Source organism: Chelonoidis abingdonii, chromosome 1 (genome assembly GCF_003597395.2).
Source record: "Chelonoidis abingdonii isolate Lonesome George chromosome 1, CheloAbing_2.0, whole genome shotgun sequence".
Taxonomy (NCBI): domain Eukaryota; kingdom Metazoa; phylum Chordata; order Testudines; family Testudinidae; genus Chelonoidis; species Chelonoidis abingdonii.
The window spans coordinates 340,024,446-340,047,793 of NC_133769.1; the positions used below are offsets into that span (position 1 = coordinate 340,024,446).

Sequence of the window (23,348 nt, forward strand, 5' to 3'; positions counted from 1 at the left end):
TCTGTGGACTACCCAACTTCCTTTGGGAAGACCCCCAAGACCCATTAAACCAGTCCAGCAAATCAACACACCTGTAAATACAACACAAAGCATATAACAGCCTATTTGCCTTGTGGCCTTTGTACTCACACTTTGTAGGAAAATATTAGAAAGAAATAGGAGTTAGCAGAAAAGATGTTTCCTCCATAGCTGGGAAAAACAAAAGACCTAGAGTACACAATTCCCGCCCCTGACTTTTAAAAAATCCAGTTCTCTGATTGGTCCTCTGGTCAGGTGTTTGGTTCCCTTTGTTCACCCTTTACAGGCAAAAGAAAATTAACCCTTACCTTACCTATCTACTTATGACATGGTCAGAATCAGTTTGGCAATGCCCAAGTTCCCCAAAAACTTAACTCACTAAATTCAGAGTTCATATTTTCCCTTTTTCATTAATTTATTCCACTGTGCTTTTTGTCTGTCAGACCAGTATGAATTAAAGACAGTGTTTCAGCTTTTGTAAATAAAAATGTAAATGTATCCCTTAGGGATGAATTAAGAGCAGTGATTTAGCCGCAAGCCTCCCATTAACATTAATACAAGTTATGCAAATAAATCCACTTGTCATACACTACAGATATGTCCATTAATGTTAGTCCAAAATATTTTTCATCAGTAAATAGCTTTAGTTTTCCTGTGTCCAAGCATTAGCCAAACATCTTTTTTCTTTCTTCTTCTTCTTCTGTGTTTAGCTGCCTTTTTTACGTAAGAAACAGTTTGGAAGTGGGGGCTGTGTGAGAGGGACTCAAGTTTATCTGTTTTAAAGCCATGTAGCTGCATTGTACTTTAGAGGTCTGATCTAAAACCCACTGACGTTTAATCAGAAGATGATAACTCATGAATGGAAGGAGCAGGGCTTCTTATTTATTTTTACATCACAAAAGCTGTTCATCTCCTTTAAAATCTCCACCTGCAGTTTAAGGTGAGAGCAGATTAAGGACCAAATTCAGAGAGAGTCTAAGTCTAGTATATTTTACATGCCAAAGAGAACAAAAGATGTCATGAGATGACGTAGTTCAAAAGACATTCATAATAGGAGAAACTGCTCAAGCCCTTTATTATTCCTGGTATAGCTTTGCCTAAACCATCTATTGGAGTCTGAACTATTGTACTGCTGTTGTTGGCTCCACTGTCACTGTCCTCTGTGAATATTTTTCTATGTAACAGTGTCGATGTGTTGGCCAATCACACAGGAAATTGTATAGTGTTTGATGCCTGCCTGTCTTTGTGTGTGCCTGAGAAAGACTTCACTTCACTCTCAGTGAGCCTCCTATTTAGGGTTGAATCAGGAAAGGCACATTTTTCAGCTGCAACCTTCTGCTTTCCCACCCTGCAGTCAATATCTCCCAGTTATCCAGCGAGTTGCATGCACTCCACTGAGGGGTTGTTTTATATATCCAATGCTAACTGTGCTGAGAGAGAGAGGTTTGAGAAAGTTATTTTTCCTGTTATTGTTGATGTTTGTTTGGATCTCTTTTCTGTTCTCTTCAGATTCTTAGACCATGCCCATCACTGTGGTATCTGAGCACTCTTCACTAGTACACTAAGCAGCTGTCATGTGGTCTTTAATTTTCTCAGACAACTGCTTTAGTTCTTCAGAAGCTCCACCAAGAGTATAAAATTCTGCCCTTTCATGTCCATTTGCATGGTATTAGCTACCAGACAGCAAAAAATATGAAAATACCCCATTGTGGATACCCTCTCCACTCTAATGCTTTGCAGAATGTTAATAGTGAGACATAAAAGTTTTTTTACAAACCTGAAATGTAGGGCAAATTTGCCAAAAAAACCTCAAGAATCTTTGTAATTAAACGGGACCTTGATTTGAGCAGACTGCCCATTTTATGGTTTTGAACAGAAACCTAGTGAAGCAGGATGGTTTTGCATTGTTCCAACATGAAATTAAAGAAAACTGGCTTGTAGGAGCCCAGAACTCAAGGCAGACAAGTACACATGACTCAAAATTTAAAACAGATTGGCATGAACCCCTGCAAACCGAACTGGCCAATCATCACATTGTATGCATTAATTCCGTTTAAAAGCATCTCTCAATCAAGTTCTTTGGTACGTGATTCCATCAGGCACACCACTGGGCTCCTCACAAAGGAAATCAGTAATCATTAATGTAAATGAATACAGCATACTTTAATCAAATGTCCGTGTCTGCTTTCATCTAACTTGCTGAGATAGACTTGAAATGAAAACACAATTGCCTTTGTACCCAGTTCTCTATGGAAATAAGTAGAATGGTTGTTCCAGAGAGAGAAATCTTATATTCTAAAATTGAAGAGAGCATAGGCTTAGCACACTGGGAAGAAAAATCTAGTGGATGATCTTAGTCCAATTCTTTATGCTGCTAGGACTGAGCCTGTGCCATCCACCCAGCATGTGCATACCTCTGAGCAACAAGAAATCAGTTTCCCCATCTCATTGCTGTAACTGATGAGATGTGAAATGAGTTTCCATGAGGGATGAGCACCCCTAAGGCAGTAACTAGAATTTGTCACAGTATATAAACCTTCTGCACAAATATTGTTCTGTGCAAGACAGCTGAAGACATTTAAGGAAAACGAAAAGTATTGAGGCCCATTCTTGCACCTTTTACCCACCTCTTGACTTGTCATGCAAAGGCCTTTTGCCTTTTTCTCTGTGTATCAGAATGCTAACAGATACTCTTTTCTCTTTCCTCCTATTCTAACAATTTTAGAGCCCCTCTGCCTAAATTTCAGGATGGACAATGAATGGCTTAGGTTCTGAGAGGTAGCAGAGAAGGGTCCAAGCCATAAGGTTCAGAGTATTATTAGCAGTGGTGTTTTTTATTTTGTGCTGCACCCGAGTAGCTGCTAGGCCACTCAGAATACATAGACCAAGACTGAATCTTATCACAAGCTGGAAAAAAACAGATTTCACCAGACACAACATAGCGGGAGTGGGTGGGTGGATGCATAACAAAACAAAACAATACGGAAGAGCATGGGAGAGAGCAGATGAAAATCACAGCACTAAGGTAATGTGGTCACTGATGTTTGGAATGCTGCAATAAAGGAATGTTAGGTTTTTTTTAATAACCAATAAAATGTCACCTAGTTGACTGCTTTCTCACTGCTTTTGCAGACGTGAGCCTTAAGGAGGCAATGGAGTGAATAAAGGGTAGTGGTCTCCTCTGTCTGCTCAGGAAGGGATTTCCTTACACAAGTGGTAGTGTGGAATGTGGGAAATCATGGGAGAATTGGACAAGGAAGTAGGTGGGTAGGTGGGGCAATGCCGTAAGAGACAAGAAGGGATCCCTGAGAAGGGATTCATTCAGAAAGGAGTTGATGTGGTCAGATCAATGGGCAAGGAATGTGATCTGTTTGTTTGGGGATGGAGTTTGTATGAACTAAATGGGCAGTGTGTGTGTGGGTGAGAGAGAGAGAGACTTCAGGAGGTAAGTTGCAGTGATCAAGATGAGAGAATGAGAGCTTTACAGAATTTATATATGGGCAGAATAGAAATGCAAGGAAGCAGCAAGATGAGTAGAGGATTACTCCCAGGTTACAAGACTGAGTGACAGTGAGGATAATGTTGTATTCCTCAGAGATAGAGAATGGGTGGGGAGAGGAAATAAGACTTCAGTTTTAACCTTATTGAAGTTTAAATTGATGGTGGTGACATCAGTGAGACAGACTACAATGCAGGTTTAGGTAGAGTGAGAACAGTCTGGAGTGAAGAAGATTTGTAAGTGCTTCTTTGAGTCCCTGTGGGTATTCTTTGTTGGGTGCACATGTACTCTATGTGCTCGGGACCAGAAGTTCTTCAGTAGAAGTGTCCATTGGGCTGCACCCTGCATCTCCTCATGCTCCCAGCTAAGGGCATAAAGGGCGGCGCCACCTGATCACCTCTCCACCTGATCACTTTCTACCGCCTTAGGTCTGAGGTGGAAGTCTCCTTTGTCTACTCTTTCCAGCATTCCCGCTTGATCTTCAAACCTTCAAAAATTATAAATATTTTTTATATTTGGATAGTTCAGTTAGTTGAGGGAGACTCCCCAGTCCCTGCATTAAATCCTTCACCAGCTGGGGTGCCTACTATGCCCAAAGTTCCAGGCTTCAAACCTTGTCTTTCCTGCCTCCAGGTCTTCGTGGTGAGTTGCCTATGCTGCCTCAGGGAACGCACATTCCCTCAAGGTGCAATATTTGTCACACTTTTCCCCCATGTACCAGGCAGTCTTGAGAATTCAGACTCTGGAGACACCTTGTGGAGCTATCTGGGCCTTCCACCCCACATCTAGCTGACCTGAGCCACTGGCTGGCACCCCTCCAGCTCCAGCATCCACTGGTTCATAGTCCTCCAGTCCCAAGGACTCTGTGAAATGAAGGCACGATGCAGGAAAGGGAAAACACCTTCACAAGAAGAGGGATAAAACAACCAAAAAAACCCTCCAAAAAGAGGTCTACCTCTCCCCTTCCTCTGGCACCATCTAAGAATTCACATCCCAGATCAGGGTGCATCTGGAGCTCACAGAGAGAGGCCAGTACCAATGGTACCAGGATCTATTAATGCCTAGAAATCACACTCTGAGAGGTCAGGTTCAATTCTGGCACTGTGGAGGGACAGAAGGGACCATTCTCCCTCTACATTGTCAATACCAATCCAGTGAAAGTCCACCACTTCTACGTTGGCACCACTGAATCTGGTCAAACTCAAGACATCTGCCAGCTCTCCTCTGGTCAGTATTTGATACACTCTTCTTGAGGGTCCACAATATATATGAATCCGGAATCTCTGATCCTCTTGATTTAGTTCTGCTGAGAGATGTCCCAACTCTGTCAACTAGGTATTCCTGGTCCAAGATCCAGCCGTCCGGTGGAGGCCCCAGCATCATCAGCACACCACTCACCAACTCCTGTCTCTGATCAGTTGGAGTCAGGTCATGTGGTACCATTGACCCCTGCCAACTCCTATTTGTGAGACAAAAATGATCTGGTACCGGCAATCTGGCAAAGAACCATCAGCCCCGTCAGAGCTTCCAGAGTTATCTTGGATGTTGTTGTGACTTCGCAAAGCTGCACTACTGGCCAAGGAACCAATGGGTCCCACTTCCCTATTCCTGTGGGGCCCACTTCCCTATTCCTATGACTTCAGTCATTGGTCATATGAGGGCTTCTGAAATCCATACTTTGGGGCATCAGAGTCTGAGGTCCCTGCACATCACCTCTAGCAATGGTCTTCCAGAGACGAGTCAGAGTCCTCACAGGAGCCTTTGATTGAGGAGACAGTACAGCCGGTCCAGCATGGCAGACATGCAGCACCACACTCCTCCTTCCTTCAGCCCTAGCCACCTACCAAGAAGGCATTTTGATGAGAGATCCAAGAGCCACCAATCAGTCTCCGTAACACCTGTTACCTTTCCCCCATTTGGTGGCTGCCTAGCCCATTTTCTTCCAAAGTACTACTTTATCAAGTTGGACACATGGGTCTTGGACATCATATTGACTAGCTACACGCTAGAGTCTCTGTGTCCAAAGCCCCAGTCCCCATCTGTTTTCAGGGACCTCTCTCAAAAGAGGATTCTCAAACAAGGGGCAGACTCCCTTTTCCAGCTGGGGTCAATACAGCCTGTTCCCCCCTCATCACAGGAGGAAGGAAGGGCTTTGACACCAGATATTTCCTTACCCCCATCCTGCACCTCAGACAGCTGAATGTCTTCAATCAACAGTCAAAGCTCAGGATGACCACTTCAGACTCGATAAGCCCCTCCCTGAATGAAGGCAATTGGTGTGTGGTCTTGGATTTGAAAGACATGTATTTTCTCAATTAGATATTTACATAGTTCACAGGAGGTTCCTGTGGGTGTAGAGCACTTCCAGGATAGTGCCTCTCGATGGCCCTGAGGGTTTTTACTACAGTACTCGCCGTGATGGCTGCATGACTTCGCAGGCAAAGCAACCCAATATTTCCCTATCTGGATGGTTGGCTTCCCATGGGTCAATCATATCAAGCAGCAAACACCTCCTCACTTGAACTCTTTCATGCTCTAGGGCTGCAAGTAAGTGCAGAAAAGTCTACATTAACCCTCATACAAGTTACTGAATTTACTGGAGCAAATTTCTACTCAGGCAGGGCAAGAGCTTGCTTACCTCAAGATTGGTTCCTTGCAATGAGGGATCTCATCACCCAGTTTCATCTGAGTCCTCAGACAACAGCCTGGTCCTGCCTGGCCCTGCATCCACCTCCCCATTCACAAGGCTACATTTACAGTGCTTTCAGATCTGGCTTAGGATGGTCTATGCTCCAAGCAGAGACTCTTTGAACAAAAAGGTCTCTCTTCCCCCGAACATGCTTTTGTTGTCACTCACCTGGTGGAAAGGAAAAAGTGGGAGGGGGGAATCCCCTGAAAGACTCTGATTCTGGTTGCCTTCCATGCTGGGACAGAGAGCACAACTAGACAATCATCAGCTCAGTATTCCTGATCTCTGCTTCAGGCAGTTCATGAGGCATGTGAGGCATTCCTCCTCATTATTTGGTCTACACACGTCCAAGTCAGATCAGACATAACTGCTGTGTACCACAGAGGTCTGCCCCACTCTGCAGATAAGTGGTCTAGTTGTGAAACTGGTGCATCTGGGATCAGATTACCCTTTTGGCAGTACACATTCCACCCATCAGTAGTGCAGTACATCTTCCATCTCTGAGATACCCCATCCTGAGACATCTTTGCAAACCAGCCAGAACAAAAAGCGCCCAACATATTGTTCCCAAGCTTCAGCATCAGAAGGGCCACCTCCTTGGTGCAATGGTCAGACCTGCTGAGGTACACCTTCCCTTCCATACGCTTGCTACCTCTCATCCTTGGGAAGATCAAGTTCGATGAGGCAGCAGTGATCCTGATAGCTCTCTAGGGCAGAGACAATTCTGGTTCACCACCTTCCTACAGTTGGCCTCTCCCTCAGGCATTCCCCTTCAGCCGTTCACGCACCTACTGTCTCAGAATAGAACACAGACTGTTGCAGGGCCATCCGCCTCAGTACAGCTTCCGTCCATCTGGCAGCATGTTTTTTGGATGGACAGTGAGCATCCTTAACAGTAGCAAAAGACCCTCTACAAGGAAGTGTTGTGCCACCAAGTGCAAGCGGTTCTCCCTGTGGTGTCAGCAGTATGACTTGTCTCCTGAGAAATCAGGAATCCCTCTAATTCTGGAATATCTTCTCTCATTAAAGATATTGGGCCTGTCTGTCCATTCCCTAAGCGTACATTTGATAGCTATTGATGTCTTCCATCATCTGGTGGAGAACTGCTCTGTGTTCACCCATCCCACTTCTGTGAAGTGCCTGAAAGGTGTCAGAAGCCATTCCTTCCTGTATCTAAACGTCTCCCTGTTAGGGAATATTGTTTTTTCCCCCATTCTTATGAGCCCACCACTTGAACGCTTAGGATATGTCTACACAGCTTGCAGCAGCCAATCTCCCAGAGTTGTCAGGTTTGGGCTTGTGGGGCTCACACTACCATGCTAAAAAATAGTCGTGTAGGTGAGCCTGACACGACTCTGACACCTAGGGAGCGAGGTGAGCCTGCTTTGGCTCTTGCATTTCTCACTGCTCCCCCTGTGGGCCCACCTCCTGCCCGCTGCTCATGCTTCTCTGTTGCTTTCCCCACCCGACTCTCAGGCCTCTCCACTCTCTTTCCCCCTCAGCCCCTCCCACCCACTGCTCACTCTGCTCTGCCGCTTCCCCCATGCTGCCCCCCACCTGCTCTTTGCCTTCTCAGAGGGCAAAGAGGGCACAGAGAAGTGCAGTTGGTGGACAGAGGGCCCACTGGGGAAGGGGGTGGAGAGCCACATGGGCAGCAGGTGAAGAGGCATGAGAGCCGCATGGGTGGGAGGGGGGAGTGATCAGGGGTGGTGGCCATGCAGGGGCAGGTTTTGAGGCAGAGCAGGGGTCTGAGCCTTGGTCCGGTGGCACACCCCCCTTCTAGGGAGCTTCAGGTGCTCAGGCACAGCCTCCCCAAATGTGGGAGTCATGCGCTGTCCAGGCTTAACTATGAGATGTTAGCAGGATATTGGATATGGCTATATTTATGTTTATCCTCAGAGGACATTCATAGATTTTAAGTCCAAAAGAGATCACTATGGTCCTCTAGTCTGATCTCTTTATAGCACAGGCCATAGAATTTCACCCAACGATTCCAACAGTGGAAGGAATTGTTCTTCCCTACTACCTTATCTACACTAAGAAATCCATAATAAAAACTCACCTCCACTATACTTTCACCAGTAGTAACAAAGGTAGAAACTGTAGTGCAAGTAGGGCTCGAGTGCTGGATTACACACTGAAATAAATGCCTGAGTTCTGTTTAAACTACAGCTTCTACTGCTTCTATTATTGGTGGCAAATGACTGCTATGAATTGCTTCCGTAGATTCATAAAGCTTAAATATAGAAGGGACCATTATATTGTCTAGTCTGGCCTTCTGTATATCAGAGACCTTTAAATTCCACCCATTTCCCCCTATACCTAACCCAATAACCCATGTCTGGCTAAAAAAGTTTCCAGAAAGGCATCCAGTCTTGATTTGAAGCCATCAAGAGATGGAAATCCACCCTTGGTAGTCAATCCTTCCCTTGGTCATTTGTTTCAATGTAATTATCCTCACTTTAAAAAAAATGTGTCTGATTTTTAATGGGAATTTGCCTTCAGCTTCCAGCCATTAGTTCTTGTTTATGCATTTCTCTGCTAGATTAAAGAGCACTTTAGTACCCGAATTTTCTCCTTTCGAAGATATTTATACATTGTAAGCATGTAACCTCTCAATCTTTTTCATAAACTAAACAAATTAAATTCTTTAGTTCTGTCACTGCAAGGCATTTTCTCCCACCTTCGAAGCATTTTTTTCTGCATCCTTTCCAGTTTTTCAATGTCTTTAAAAAAATGCAGCCATCAGGAATGTATGCACTGTTCCAATATTGGTCTAAGCAATACCCTATAGAGAGACATAATTACCTCCCTACCTCTACTCATTACTCCCTGTTTATATATCAAAGGATCACATTAGCCCTTTTGCCACAGCACCGCAGGAGCTCTTGCTTATCCACTATGACCCCTAAATCCTTTTCCAGCTGGTGAGCTTTTGGCCTATTCAGAAGTCATTGCCTCAGAAGCTACTGCTTAGACAGGTGATCTTTTTTTCCCTTCTAAATGACTTCTTTCTCCTGCTTCTCATTAATTTTCTGTTTTTCTTCAACTATTTTCAATGTATCCTAATTCCACATACGCTCAATGAGCAAGATCCTTTGGCAGGGTAGAACAGGCAAACATTCTTTTTTTTTCCACCCTGAGAAAAACTCTGCAGTTGCCAGAGAGTCACCTGACCTTGAAATCTTTGAGCCATTTGACTACATCTACAAAGCAAAAATAAATAAATAAATTGTTTAGCATATTACTGTGCTGCTACATAGCCATTTGTATGAAAAAGATTACAAGGCTGTAATAACCTCTTTTATATCACCAATAAACACAAAATCCAGCTCAGTGGTTAAGTTTTCTATCTGATTCTGTTTTATTAGTGTAATGGTTTTATGGCCATGATTAATTCAGTGTTTTTATGTGATGAATCGGGCATAGCTGTAGTTACACATGCTCTGTGAGAAAATAATCTGAAAAGCTGAGCTGTCTTGCTTTGCTTAGTAGAGACCAATATTGACATGAAAACCATGAATTTATTACTTTTTTCACCAGTCTAAAACCAAACACTTTTGGACTATTCTACTCCTTTTTTATATCCTTAAGTTCATGACACTGAAAATACTACTGATGTCACAAAAACAAGAAGCAGATGGTATCATGGAGTTACCTTCCTTGAACTATTCTAATTAATTCAATAGTGCCTCACCTTTAAAGAAGTGACCAGCTAAACCTTAAAAAGCTGCTTTATTTCCAGAGCAAAGGGTTTTCTTTCAACATCTGTGGTCACTAGAATTGGCCTTACTACTTTATTCTTTTCAGTTTTCCTGTGTTTACCTGAACCTAAGACTATTTGATGGAAGCTATACTGAAAGCTTGAAACGTCAGCTCTGTGATCAGCTAGTAAAGCAGCCCAATTTCCATTTTGTTCAAACACTGCTTTCCTGTCTTGTCTGGAAAAGTGTCTGCCAATTCATTTTTCTCCTCTTATCAGCAAAGCGCATATACTGTGCTCATGTTTCTTAATACAAAACAGAGGGAAAATCCCCAAGCTGCCAGGAGGTCTGTTAGCTTAAATAGTGCCCAGATCTCTGGTCTCATCCCACTGCATGCATTTCCATTTGCTCTAAAATTAAAAAGTAAATCTACCTAGCTGTGATCTTGCAAGTGTCAATCACTTGAAATTGTCGGGTTTTGATGAAAGGCTTCTTTAAATAGAGAATTTTTATCGTGGGTTAAGCATCAGCAGCTGTATTTGATTTTAAAAGTGTGTTTCAAAAAGTATCTTTGAAGCTGCAGTCCATTTTCAGCTCTGAAATAATCTCTACACGCCTATTGGGTTCCATGCGTGAATGTTTCAAATGGCAACATGACCAAGTAAACTTCCTTTATGATGTATTGTTTACAGAGAGGCAGTTGGTATATGAAAGCAGTTTAAACCCAGCAAATGGGGTAGAAGTAAGGTAGAAGGGAGGTGGGGGAAGACGGAAATGGAAAAAGAAAAGTCAGGCAGAGGAACGTGTGAATTCCTGAAAAGAGGGAGGGAGAACAGAGAGGAGCATGAGAGGCAGTATGACCGCGCAGGAAGTGAGGAAGCAGACATTCAGAGCTGGCAACCAGTTGTCAAACAGAAAATAATGTCCTGAGTTCAACTTTTAGAATTGAGTCTGTTGGCATCATTAGTGTCCATGGGTTCTGAAGTGTTTTTCCCTGCCTTGCTTCTGCTCCTCGCAGTCCCTGCTGCTCTTGGATGCTTGATCCACTCTGGAAGCTTCTGCTCTAACTGCATGACCCCACAGAAGTGGGGAGAGAGGTCGAGCTACTTGAGGCGGTACCATCTAACGAAACACATTGGGCTGTCTATGGGAGGTTCTGTATGCTTCTGCATCCAGAGGAAGAGATACACTCGCTCTCAAGTCATTGGAAGCATTCTGACAACTTCTGTCTTTCTAGGTGCTGAAATTCATCCCTGAGTCAGGCCATCCCAGGAGGAAGGGCAGAACCAAGAACAACATGGCCCTAGTGGATATTCAACTGGAGCATCATGAGCGCTGTGATTGTGTCTGCAGTTCAAGACCACCCCGATAAAAATAGAACAAAGCACACTATTTGTAGCTCAAAAGACCTTTTATTTTAAGCAGGAGCCATCAGAGAACATTCTTCCACTGATAAGCAAACTTTGCTAGTAGCCTGCATTGCGATGAGCAAAAATGAATGCTGTGTTTCAGCATAGCTATATTGATTAGTGCCATGGCAGCTAAAAAGGTATATCATAGATTTGTTTATTAGCAGCCAAGAATATAGAATTAAGTTTAGCAATATATTGGGATGGCTGAGACTTTCAAAGTTGACTATGGGACTTAACCACACAGTTCCCTCTGAAATATAATCAAAGCTGTGTAGCTAAATCCCCTTGCTGGTCATGGAAAGTTTCACTGAGATATTTGCGCTAACCTTGTATATCTGTCTCTCTCTCAATCTGGCACATCCACGTCCAAATTCTGCCCTCATTCATACCTGCTCAACTCCATTGAAGTCAGTAAGGTTACATGAATCTAAATGAGGACTGAATTCAATCCAATATTCATACATAATGGTTAATCCAGTTTAATCCAGCTCCTAGGTGGCACATCCCCTTTTTCCTTTGAAACACACACACATGGCAAATAGAAAACATGAAATAAATCTAGTGTGAAGTCAAATTGTCCAATCTGTATTCAGACAACACACTGAAATCAACTGGTGCTTTGCACAAGGATATGAACCTGAGTGCCACCATTTTCCATTGAAAGCTTGTCACCTAGTAAAAGTTGTGTATAATTTCTTGGGATCGGGCCCTTGGACATTATCATCTAAACTGTGTTTCTAGGTAGACAGTCAAACCAGAACTGCTTAATTGCTGAAAATACCCACTCTTCTTGCATGTATCTTCAAGTTGGAAACAAAACTTCAGTGTTCTAGCTTTTAGAGAACAGATCAAATATCACTGTTGTTTAGTTTGTATTTTTTTTAAATAAGGAATACTATAATCTTGCCAGTATATACAGTAATCTTAGTTGTTTGACTTTAGTAGTATATATTGCCATGATCAAACTCTTGGCACTGTGTATCTCTTGGACTGCATTTTGCTGAGGCATATTAATTCATTATGCCACATCTGTCTTTTGAAAAATTGTCAGCATTCATTAATTTTCGCAAAAAGAATTATTCACCTCTTGATAAAATAAGCACCTTAAAAGCTATAGCATAGCTTCCTATGCCTGTTAAAATATGAACAGGCTCTGACTAAAAAAGGGGAAAAAATGCTGTCCCAACTAACTTTAAATACTCTGAGATATTGCACTGAAAGTTGTCCAGTGTAAATGTATACTAGGTATAAATCTGGAAGACAACTGAACTTTTGATTGTGAATGTAATAGAGGAAATGGGGTGGAACATTTAATGGCCATGGATCTCTATTTAATAGTATACTAAAGCTGCATTTGTTCTGTTTCATGTGTGTTGCCTCTGTGTTCCTGTCTGTCAGAAAGAGAGAAGTAGTTTTACAATAGTATTTCCTATATTAGCTGAAATTGGCACATGCAATCACATAGTATTGAGAACTTTTAAAATTATTGGGTTTTAGTAATAAAATCAGAGCTGTAGTTTAAAAAAATGCCCTTGATGCTCTGAATTAATTCCTTCATCAAGTAAACTCCATTACCTGAACTTTGTTTTTATAACTTTATCAACTCTTTCCAGAAATGTACCCTCTAAATATTGTGAGTATTACTTTCTCTATTCTAGTTGAACATTTGAGATGTTTTTGTTTGGATATTTTAAAAATATATGTACATTCATTTTTCCTCTCTAGCTCCTAAAAGTCTATTTTAAAAGGCGCTTGAAGAGTGAAACGCGAAGTGATTCATCATTTTTCAAAGCAATTCACTTTAAAGAACAGCATTGAAACCAAAGATTGCCAGATGTGTTAGTTGTGTCAGGGTTGTTCAAAGGCAATTTCATTCTTTTTCTGACTCTAGCTTAATAAGAAGAGTGGCCAATCTTACTTATTTTGGAAAAATCTGCATTTGACACCAGTACTACCACTCTCCTTACTAGGCATTCCTGACTGACCTGTGGCAGGAATAGGCCTGGTCTTCAATTTGTGGATTTGTTTTATGAGCACATGGTGTCATGTTACTTTTTGCTTTGTCTTATTCATTGAATCCCAACCCTTTGGGGCAGCTCTGCCAGTTTATCTGACTAAGTTCTCAGCTGTGCCAACCAGAGGCTGCAGAATTCAATTAAGTGCAGGCAATAATGGTACACCAGGGCTCAGCACAGAAGCTTCTCATTTGAGTAAGAAGGAATCTTGTGTGAGATGTCAGTGGGACAGCTCACGAGTTTAAAGTTAGGCATTTGTTTAAGTGTTTTGCTGAACTGGGGCTTAAGTGGAGGAAAAAAAAACACCTCCTATTACACTTAGCACTGATTGGGAACCAGTGATCAAATGGCTACCAGTTGTCATTGTTTGCTATGAAGATGATGGTTTCCATGCCACAGGCCAGTGCAGAATAAATAGGATTCAAATTTGTGCTTTGTGTTGAAGCGGTAAGCGTAGCGTGACTGAACAAAACAAAGCTTCTAATAAACCATGATCCAAGCTGCAATAACCCATGATAGAGTCAAGCAGCAGAAACACCCTAGCTTTTTATTTATTGCCAGAAAATGCAAAGAAGCATGTTTCTCTCTCCCTTATTTTTTCGTTCATTGTACTTTATAATAGTGTCTACATTTGTAATAGCTTCTACAGTGTTTATGTATTATTTTTAACTTAAGAATCACCTCTTCAAAAAAGAAAACAGCTAGAATTTTTTTTATTTTTTTGGTTCAAGGAATTTGAAACCCAAAATAGAAATATAATTTTCAGAGGAACCATCAATAGAGCCATAATTTCAAGCAACTCACTACTTTTTTATTTTATGTAAGCTTCTAGGATAGAACGTACTTTCTCAAGTGCGATTTATATATATATTTTGTTATCAGTTAAATGCAGCTTTTATAGAAAGCCTTTTCTACCGCATTCAATATATAATATTTTTCTTTTTTTTCTTGATGAAAAATAAATACTGCTTTTGAAAGAAGCAATTCTGAGTGATTTTTGGGAGCATCATTAGAAGGTGCACAGATTAACTTGAGGTCACTAACACAAGATATTTTTGACTGTTTGGAGTGGTTCCCATGGGGAGCTTCAGGGGTACTTGGGCCATGAGGGAAAGTGTGACATGCTCTGTTGGAATGATCCAGCACATTCTCCTCACTGCAGTGGGCCAGCAGAGCCATGGGCCCACTGTCTCCCAAATAGTTCCCTGACCCTCTTTGGGTTGATTGGAGCCCCTGGGGGTCCTAGAAGTGAGCATGCTCTGGAGGCCATAGCTATGCGTGATTTGTGCCTGGGGAGGCCAAAGAGGGAAAGCTCATTAAAACTTTGCTCCCCGCTTAGGGTTGCCCACTTTCTAATCGCCCAAAACTGACCGTCCCTTCTCTGAGGCCCCACCCCTGCTCACTCCATCCCCGCTCCCTCCATCCTCACTCTCCCCCCCCTCACTCACTTTCAGCGGGCTGGGTAAGGGGGTTAGGGTACAGGAGGGGGTGAGGGCTCTAGCTGGTGGTGTGGGCTCCAGGGTGGTGGCCAGAAATGAGAGGTTCTGGGTGCGGGAAGAGGCTCCAGGCTGAGGCAGGGGGTTGGGGTGTGGGATCTGGAGGGGAGTTTGGGTGTGGGAGGGGGCTCGGGCTGGGTCAGGAAGTTGGGGTGTGGTCAGGGATGAGGGTTGTGGGTTCTGAGAGGGAGTTAGGGTGTGGGAGGGGGTGAGGGTTCCAGCTGGTGGTACGGACTCCAGGATGGGGCCAGAAATGAGGGGTTCAGGGTCCAGGAGGGGGCTCAGGGCTTGGCCAAGGGGTTGGGGTGCAGGAGGTTGTGCAGGGGTAAGGGGTGTGGACTCTGGGAGGGAGTTTGGGTCCAGGAGGGGTTTGGGGTGCAAGCTCCCAGAGGCGCTTACCTCAGGTGGCTGTTGGAAGCGGCCATGTCTGGCTCCTAGGCAGAGGTACCAGGAGACTTCTCACACTGCCCGTGTCTGCAGGTGCCGCTCCTGCAGCTCCCATTGGCTGCAGTTCTCAACCAAAGGTTGCTGCGGAGCACGCGCTCAGGGTGAAAGCAGTGTGTGGAGCCCCTGTGACCACCCCTGCACCTTAGAGCCGGACATGCCATCTGCTTCTGGGAGCCACGCAGAGCCAGGGCAGGCAGGAAGCATGCCTTAGCCCTGCTGCAGTACCAACCGGACACTTGGCAAGCCTACCCCTGCTGGGCACAAATGTACATAAGCTGCCCTTCTGTGTTTAGTTCAATGTCAAACAACCAATTTAACAATGTTCAGTTACTGAAAATTGCTACATGAACCCCAATCTTAGTAGATACTGTATACCAAATGCACCGTGGGCGAAGCACTGAGGCCTTTATTTCTTTTGTACTAAGCCCTTACTCAGGCAAACTCCAGTGTCTGAGGGCAAACGTTGAGTAAGGGCATCAGGATTTTGCCAAATTAGTTCTGCATCTTGTAACTATAGCATTACCTTATCAAGATACTGTTCACAATTCTACGATCCAATCTTGCAGCTCCTGCTCACACAAGTAGCCCTTGTTCACTTAAGTATCTCCATTGACTTCACTGGAACGAGGTGCGAGACAGAACTACCCATGTGAGCAAGGGTTGCAGAATTAAACCCTTATTTTCAGGCATCCTTGTTCAAGAAAGGAATCATGCTTCCTCTTCTTCAACACAACAATCCAAAACTAGAACCGTTTCCTAAAAGGGGGGTTATTCCTAGTCTACAGTGAACTAAAGCAATGTTAATTGGACTTAGGGAGAATATTTGTCCTTCATGAATGCATAGTGTCCCTCAGCTTGTTTGAAACTGAACAACACCTGCACAGTGTATAAGGATGGCATGAAATTGACCGTACATTGTTACATAATGGATACACTGTCTAACTTTATCAGATTGTCCTTGTACTTATGTATGTAACAATGCTTTTATAAATATTCTATACCAGGCCAAGCAGTTATATTTCTATTCAGCTGACACAATGTACAATATCTATGTTCATTTTGGGACTGATGTCCTTGTTGAAAACTAACCATTTTTTGAAAAATGTTGCATATAGCTTCATTTAGAAAGAACACGCAGTATTCTTTCAGTCAACTTAATATACATTCAAAATCCTGTGGTAAAATAGCATCATACAAATGCCCTTAATATTTTTCTTGCTCTCTTAAGGAATGCACACGTCCTCAGCTATAGTGCTGCAATGCTAACTCAACAGATGTCCAATTTGTGAGTATTCTCTTAGGGACTTCACTGCAGCAGTTAATGAAAATGCAAAAATTAGTATTGTGATCTCTTAGTCTAGGAAATATAACTTTGTTTATTGACAATCCGGATCAAATATGCTAGGATACAGAACATTTATAATTTATCTGGTTATTGACATTCCTTCAAAATCTGCCTTAAGTGTTTAAAATGCAAATTAGAGCCTGTATTTTCTTGCAAAGACTTCTCTGGCAAATGGAAATTCCAAAACAGCTAATATTTGGCCATGAATAGTAGAAAAGGAACGGTTAGACTATGAAGACAAATTAACTTTGAGAACCACAGAAATTCAGAGTTTTTCTGAAATATTGTAGCTGGCAGATATGCTGTTGGAAATGGAGTTTTAGGAAAACACCTTATTTATAGACATAGTGCTCAAATAAAGTTACTGCAGTGCAGATATAATTTAACTAATTACATAGCAAAAGCCTATTGTACTAGGTATTCCAAATTCTAAGCCAAAGAAGCCTTTACTGTTCAGTAGAAAGAATTTGAGTTTCAAGATTATTATACAAAGAACTGAATACTTAAAAATAATTAGTCTGGTGAAATGGGATATCTTGGCAAAATGAAAGTTATCTCATGTATATAGAAATAGTATTCTTCCTGCAAGGGTGAAGTACTGGTATGTAACACACATCAGTGGTGTAAGCACTTTAAAAAAAAATTGGAAAAAATATATTCACAAAGCTGCATGTGTCAAGGTTCCTTCCCCACTCTGAACTTTAGGGTACAGATGTGGGGACCTGCATGGACCTTCTAAGCTTAATTACCAGCTTAGATCTGGTTTCACTGCCACCACTCACAAGTACTACTTTTCTTCCCTAGGTGGTCTTGAGAGACTTCACCAATTTCCTGGTGAACACAGATCCAAACCCTTGAATCTTAAAACAGGAGAAATTAACCATCCTCCCTCCTTTCTCCTACCAACTCCTGGTGGATCCAGATCAATCTCCTTGGATCTAAAAACAAGGAAAAAATCAATCAAGTATTTAAAAAGAAGACTTTTAATTAAAGAAAAGAAAGGTAAAAGAAAACCCTCTGGGAGAGATTAGCATACCAGCTACTCTCACAACAGATTCAAAACACAGAGGATGTTCCCCTGGGCAAAAATCTTAATACACACAAGAATACCCAAATTTGATAATTCCCTTAATGGTACCAAGACAAGTTACAAAGAAATTAAACATAAACCTATTTATCCCTTTCTCAAACTTACTACTCTGATAAGAAGCTGGTTCCTTGATCTTTTTCACTCTGGCTGAAACTGAGACTCTAAACAAAGGAAAACTTCCCTCCTTCCTTTTGAAACATCTTGTTCCCCCATTGGTTCCTCTGGTCAGGTGTCAGCTAGGCTAGGTGAACTTCTTAACCCTTTACAGGTAAAAGAGGCATTAACCCTTAACTATCTGTTTATGACAGCATGTCTGCTAATAGAGAAGTTACAGAGCAAATATTAGCAATTCAGAACATCAAGCAGCCACTCCTTGAAGGATATATCTTCTAAAAACTATGAATTTGAGATGGCCGGTTGTGAAGGGTATAATCCAGCTGCCATGTTTTCCATGGCAAATGTGTCCGTTTTTCTCTGAAAAATATGTCAAATACAGAATTTTGTTTGATATCCAGGCTTTGAGTATTTACTGGTTCTTTATTACTGCTCTTCACTTTGTGTTTCAATACTGAGAAACAGTTGACATGATGTATAGGAGAAGGAACAGAGTTTGCTTTGTTGAACTGAACCATAGAAATCAGAAATAGAGAAAGCTCTGACATGGGCTATATTTTGCTCCCACTGAGGTCAATAGGTGTTTTGTCATTGGCTTCAATGGGGCAAGATCAGGCCGTAGGTCACTGAGACTGCTATTGTCAGATTTTTCCGGAGTTCAAAGTTCTAAAGCCCTCCCATAGCACACCCAATGTTACGCAAATTCAAGGAGCAGTGATGGGAGTTGGCGTGAACATGGGGTAGTTATGTGGATATCCAGGGACTAAACTTTTTGAAAGGATGATTTTTTTCCTCCTACCTGCGTGGTAGGTGCCTGATCCACTAACGTAATGGAAACTGCTTGGCAACATTAGTATTGACATTAGTCTCCTGGGCCCAGCTCCACAAAGGTATTTAGGCACTGAACTTCCAGTAGTTATTAATATTTTCAGCTAAGAAAGGCTTTCAAAAAACCTCTTACAGTGCTTCTCAGCTTTTAGAAAGTGGTTCTCATGCTAAATCCTGGGAAAGCAGATTCTGTAAAAGTCAGAGTCTAAAATATGGCACAGTATGGAACACTGAGAGTATTCCCTAAAATATAGCTTAGATCTCTGAGTGTACCTAATAACAAAGAGAGCTAATCTAAGGCATTTGATTGTAATATACAGATGACATTCATGGTAACCTTTACTTATAACCACCAAGACTCAGATTCTGCCACTAATTTCTTTCAAAAGGTCAAACACAAATTCACATTCCCTCAGGAAACATATGCTAGCAATAGTTCAGAAGTCGTAATTTCAGTATTCATTAAAATACACGTAAGCAAAATACTGTACTTTACTCAATTAAACTACATCTGAATACAAATTAAACTTATGGTCATTACATCAAGATAAAACATGTAGGTTTACATGAAGACTGTTTGTTATTAAATCTAAATGAAGACCCCTGGGTCCAAATTAAAGCACATACACAAAAAGGTAAGCAAATTAGCTTTATTCAGATATGCATCTAGCACATATCTAAAATCTTTGGACCTGACAACCCGGACTAAGTCATCAAGGTTATTAATTGAAATAGTCCTCAGTAAATCTTTCCACATAAAACTAATTCAAGGCACAACTGAATATTAGTTCCTGTGTTGTGCTCTCACTATCCTATTGTACTGGGCTCGTTCCCGTGGGAAGTACACCTTTTATTTTATCTGCAGACGTAGGTACATTTGTCCATCAGACATGTTAACACTGCATGTAACAGAAGCTTTTATCAAGGATTAAAACTGCTGTTCTTCCCTTTGCCTGTCAAACTATAGATGTTGAGAATGCAGCCCAGAGAGCAGTGACTAAGTATAAGGAGGTTAACCTGGATGTGTGAATTATTTTGGCATATGTTTTCTAATGTTTCGGGCACACAACAGTTTGCTTTCAACTTTTGAAACATTTTGTTGTCTTTTTACATAGGAACAACAAGGAGTCCGGTGGCACCTTAAAGACTAACAGATTTATTTGGGCATAAGCTTTTGTGGGTAAAAAAACCCTTCTTCAGCTGCATGGAGTGAAAATTACAGATACAGGCATAAATATATATTGGCACATGAAGAGTACCAATACATTAATGTGCCAATATATATTTATGCCTTTATCTGTAATTTTCACTCCATGCAGCTGAAGAAGTGTTTTTTTAACCCACGAAAGCTTATGCCCAAATAAATCTGTTAGTCTTTAAGGTGCCACTGGACTCCTCACTGTTTTTGTGGATACAGACTAACATGGCTACCCCTCTGATACTTTTTACATAGGGCCATTTCAGCTGCTCATTAACACATGCAAGCTGGCAAAATGAAAATCAACTTATAACTTGCACTTGTGATGAATTGGCTAAGCAGAAAACTGCTATTCTCATCAACCCACTGACCTGTGACCCTGTAGGTTACTTATACAAGTCACACTCCTGCCCTGACCAATAGTAGGGGGAAGTGGCCATCCACCAGACGAGGAGGATGCACAACAGGGCATCGCTCTGCAACTGTGGTCCTGTTTCTGATCATTCATTGCCTCACATCTCCAGGAAGCACTCTTCTGGTCAGCCTCCACTGGCTCCTTTGACTCCTCTGAAGAGCAGTGGGCATTGTCCTATCCAGGGTTCTCTGCTCAGGGTCCCCCACTAATTCTTAGGCTTTAAATCCAGAAGGGACCATCATGAGCATCTAGTCAGACCTGTATATCACAGGCCACAGAACCTCATCTACCACTCCTGCATTAGGCCCATAACGCGCTGGCTGAGTTACTGAAGGTCTCATTTCTTGATTTAATGACTTCAAGGTACAGAGAATCCACCATTTACTCTAGTTGAAACTAGCAAGAGACCCGTACCCCACACTGCAGAGGATGGACACAAAACCCAGGGTGTCTGCCAATCTGATCTGGGGGGAAAATTCCTTCCTAACTCCAAATATGGCGATCAGTTAGATACCAAGTATGTGAGCGAAACTCTTCAGCCAGATCACATAGGAAAGAATTCTCTGTAGTAACTCGGAGCCCTCCTCATATAGTTTCCCATCACCCACTATTGGAGATATTTGCCCATACCCATTGTAGGCAACCCCATCATTACCATGCCCTCTGCAAATTTATCAAGCTCAGGCTTGAATCACGTTATGTTTTCTCCCCTCCCCTACACTGTTCCCCTCAGAAGTCTGTTCCAGAACTTCACTCCTCTGATGATTAGAAACCTTCACATACTTTCAAGCCTAAACTTGTTGCTGGCCAGCTTATATCCATTTGTTCTTGTGCTAACATTGGCCTTTAACTTAAATATATCCGCTCGCTCCCTGGTGTTTATCCCTCTGATGTATTTATAGAGAGCAGTCATATCTCCCCTCAGCCTTCGTTTGGTTATGCTAACAAGCCAAGCTCTTTAAGTTATGTCTTGTGAGGGAGGTTCTCCATTCCTCTTATCCTAGCACCCCTTCTCTGTTCAAATTTAGAATTTTACCTATTTACCTTTAATAAAGAAAAGTCTAGGTTGGATATTAGGAAACACTATGTCACTGAGAGGGTGGTGGAGCACTAGAATGGATTACCTAGGGAGGTGGTGGAATTTCAGCCTTAGAGGATTTTAAGGCCCAGATTGACAAAGCCCTGGTTGGGATGATTTTAGTTGGGATTGGTCCTGCTTTGAGCAGGGGTTGGAGTAGATGACCTCCTGAGGTCTCTTGCAACCCTAATCTTCTATGGTTCTAAAGCCCTGGAGTGCAGAAGGCCTGGAGTGAGAAGCCTAAACCCTATATTGGATAATTTCCCTATGTTTTACTTTGCTTTGAAATGTAACTGGGGGTATTTACCACCTTTCTGTTTCCTGCCAACCCTAGTAAAACAGCCTTTAATTTTGTCTGAATGATTACTGAGATTGACCAGGGCAAGCACCTTCAGGGCCTACCAGCTGAAACACCTTCAGCAGTTGCCTATGAGTTGTGGGACACTTGGAATGCTACTGAGTACCTAAGAAGCTTGGTGTACCACAGCCTGGAGCAGTACAAACCAGCCCTCAAACGTTGGCCAGACATTGCCACCAGCTTGTGGGGCACATGGCAGCTGGCACATTTGTAATATCTCATGCCACACTTCACATGAGATGCCTGAAGCCTTGGGTCAGCTCAATTTAGCAGTCGAACAAAAACAGATTAGACAAACCTCTCTTGATGCCTTCCAGGGGCAAACTCTCCCTGGACTGGTGGAAAGACCCAGCAAACATAGGTGGCAGGTTATATATTTTGTGGTGCCTGGGCTCCAGGAATATTCAGGGCTGGGGGCCCTGCTCCACCAATATTTGGAGCTGGGTCTCTCCCCCAGCCCTGCCTGGATCGGGCCCCAGCCCCCGCCTGCCACCCCCCCTACAAATCTCCTCCTCCCCGCTCCCCCCGCCATGTCCCTGCCTGAAAGAAAGTGGTGCATTCCTCTCCCATCTCCCATGCTTGCATGTGCTGCCAGTGTAGCACAGTCCTACACTCAACTGTTGTCTGCTGCCCCAGGGTCCTAGCACCCCCCATCCCTTATGGCAGGGCAGGCTGCCCTTACCCTGCCCTTCTACCCTAACCCTGAGCCTCTCCAGTGCCCCAAACTCCTCAGCACCAGCCCTCATCCGCCCACCCTAATCCTCTGCCCCAGCCCTGAGCCCCCTCCTGCATCATGAACCCCTCATCCTCAGCCCCAGCCAGAGCCCTCATCCCCCCCCCAATCCTCTGCCCCAGCCCTGAGCCCCCTCCTGTGTCATGAATCCCTCATCCTCAGCCAGAGCCCTCACCCCACACCCCAACCCTCTGCCCTAGCCCTGAGCCCCCTCCCACACCCAAAACCCCTATCTTCAGCCCCACAGCCCTCACCCTGCACTCCCTCCTATCCCCAGACTCCCTCCCAGATCTTGCACCTCCTCCCTCTGCACCCTGTCCCACCCTTAAAGTTTCCCCAGAGCCTGCACCCCTCACCCCTCCTGCACACTCAGTCCCTGCCCCAGCCCAGAGCCTGCACTCAGCACCCAAACTCCATCCCAGAGTCTGCACCTTGCACCCCTCCTGCACCCTAATCCCCAGCCTAGGATGTGCACCCCAGACCTCCTCCCCCCCACCCAAACTCCCTCCCAGAGCCTTAGGCAGGTGGGGGGTGGAGTTTGGGGGGGGCAGAGTTGGGGGGGCAGGTTCTGGGCACCACCAAAATTTCGACAAACCTGCCACCCATGCCAGCAAACATTTGCATTGGGGTACCATTCACACAGCTCTCACTCTGATGTTTCTTCTCATTATCAGTGCATCCCTCATAAGTTGGAGTGCACATCTCAACAACCCAGGGCCACCCAGAGGATACAGGGAGCCTGGGGCAAACCAATTTTGGGGGCCCCTTCCATAAAAAAATTGCAATACTATATTCTTGTTGGGGGTCCTGCGGGGAAAAATAAACTGTCTGCATCTTGGCACAAACCCAGTTTTGAGAAAACTTCTTTACAAGGTATCACTGGTTTTCAGAATCAGCTAGTGCTAAAAG

The 23,348-nt window shown here is 43.3% G+C and overlaps 1 protein-coding gene across 3 annotated transcripts in view; it reads left to right on the top strand.

The window, feature by feature from the left end:
- The window catches only part of PDGFD (platelet derived growth factor D), a 170,886-nt gene extending 156,575 nt beyond the window's left edge, over positions 1–14,311 (top strand). For all 3 annotated transcript variants that reach the window (XM_032771098.2, XM_032771097.2, XM_032771096.1), the window contains one exon: positions 11,148–14,311. In XM_032771098.2, coding sequence (XP_032626989.1) covers positions 11,148–11,282 — 135 coding nt within the window. In that variant the 3' untranslated portion in view covers positions 11,283–14,311. The remainder of the gene's footprint in view (positions 1–11,147) is intronic.
- The last annotated feature ends 9,037 nt before the right edge of the window (positions 14,312–23,348 follow it).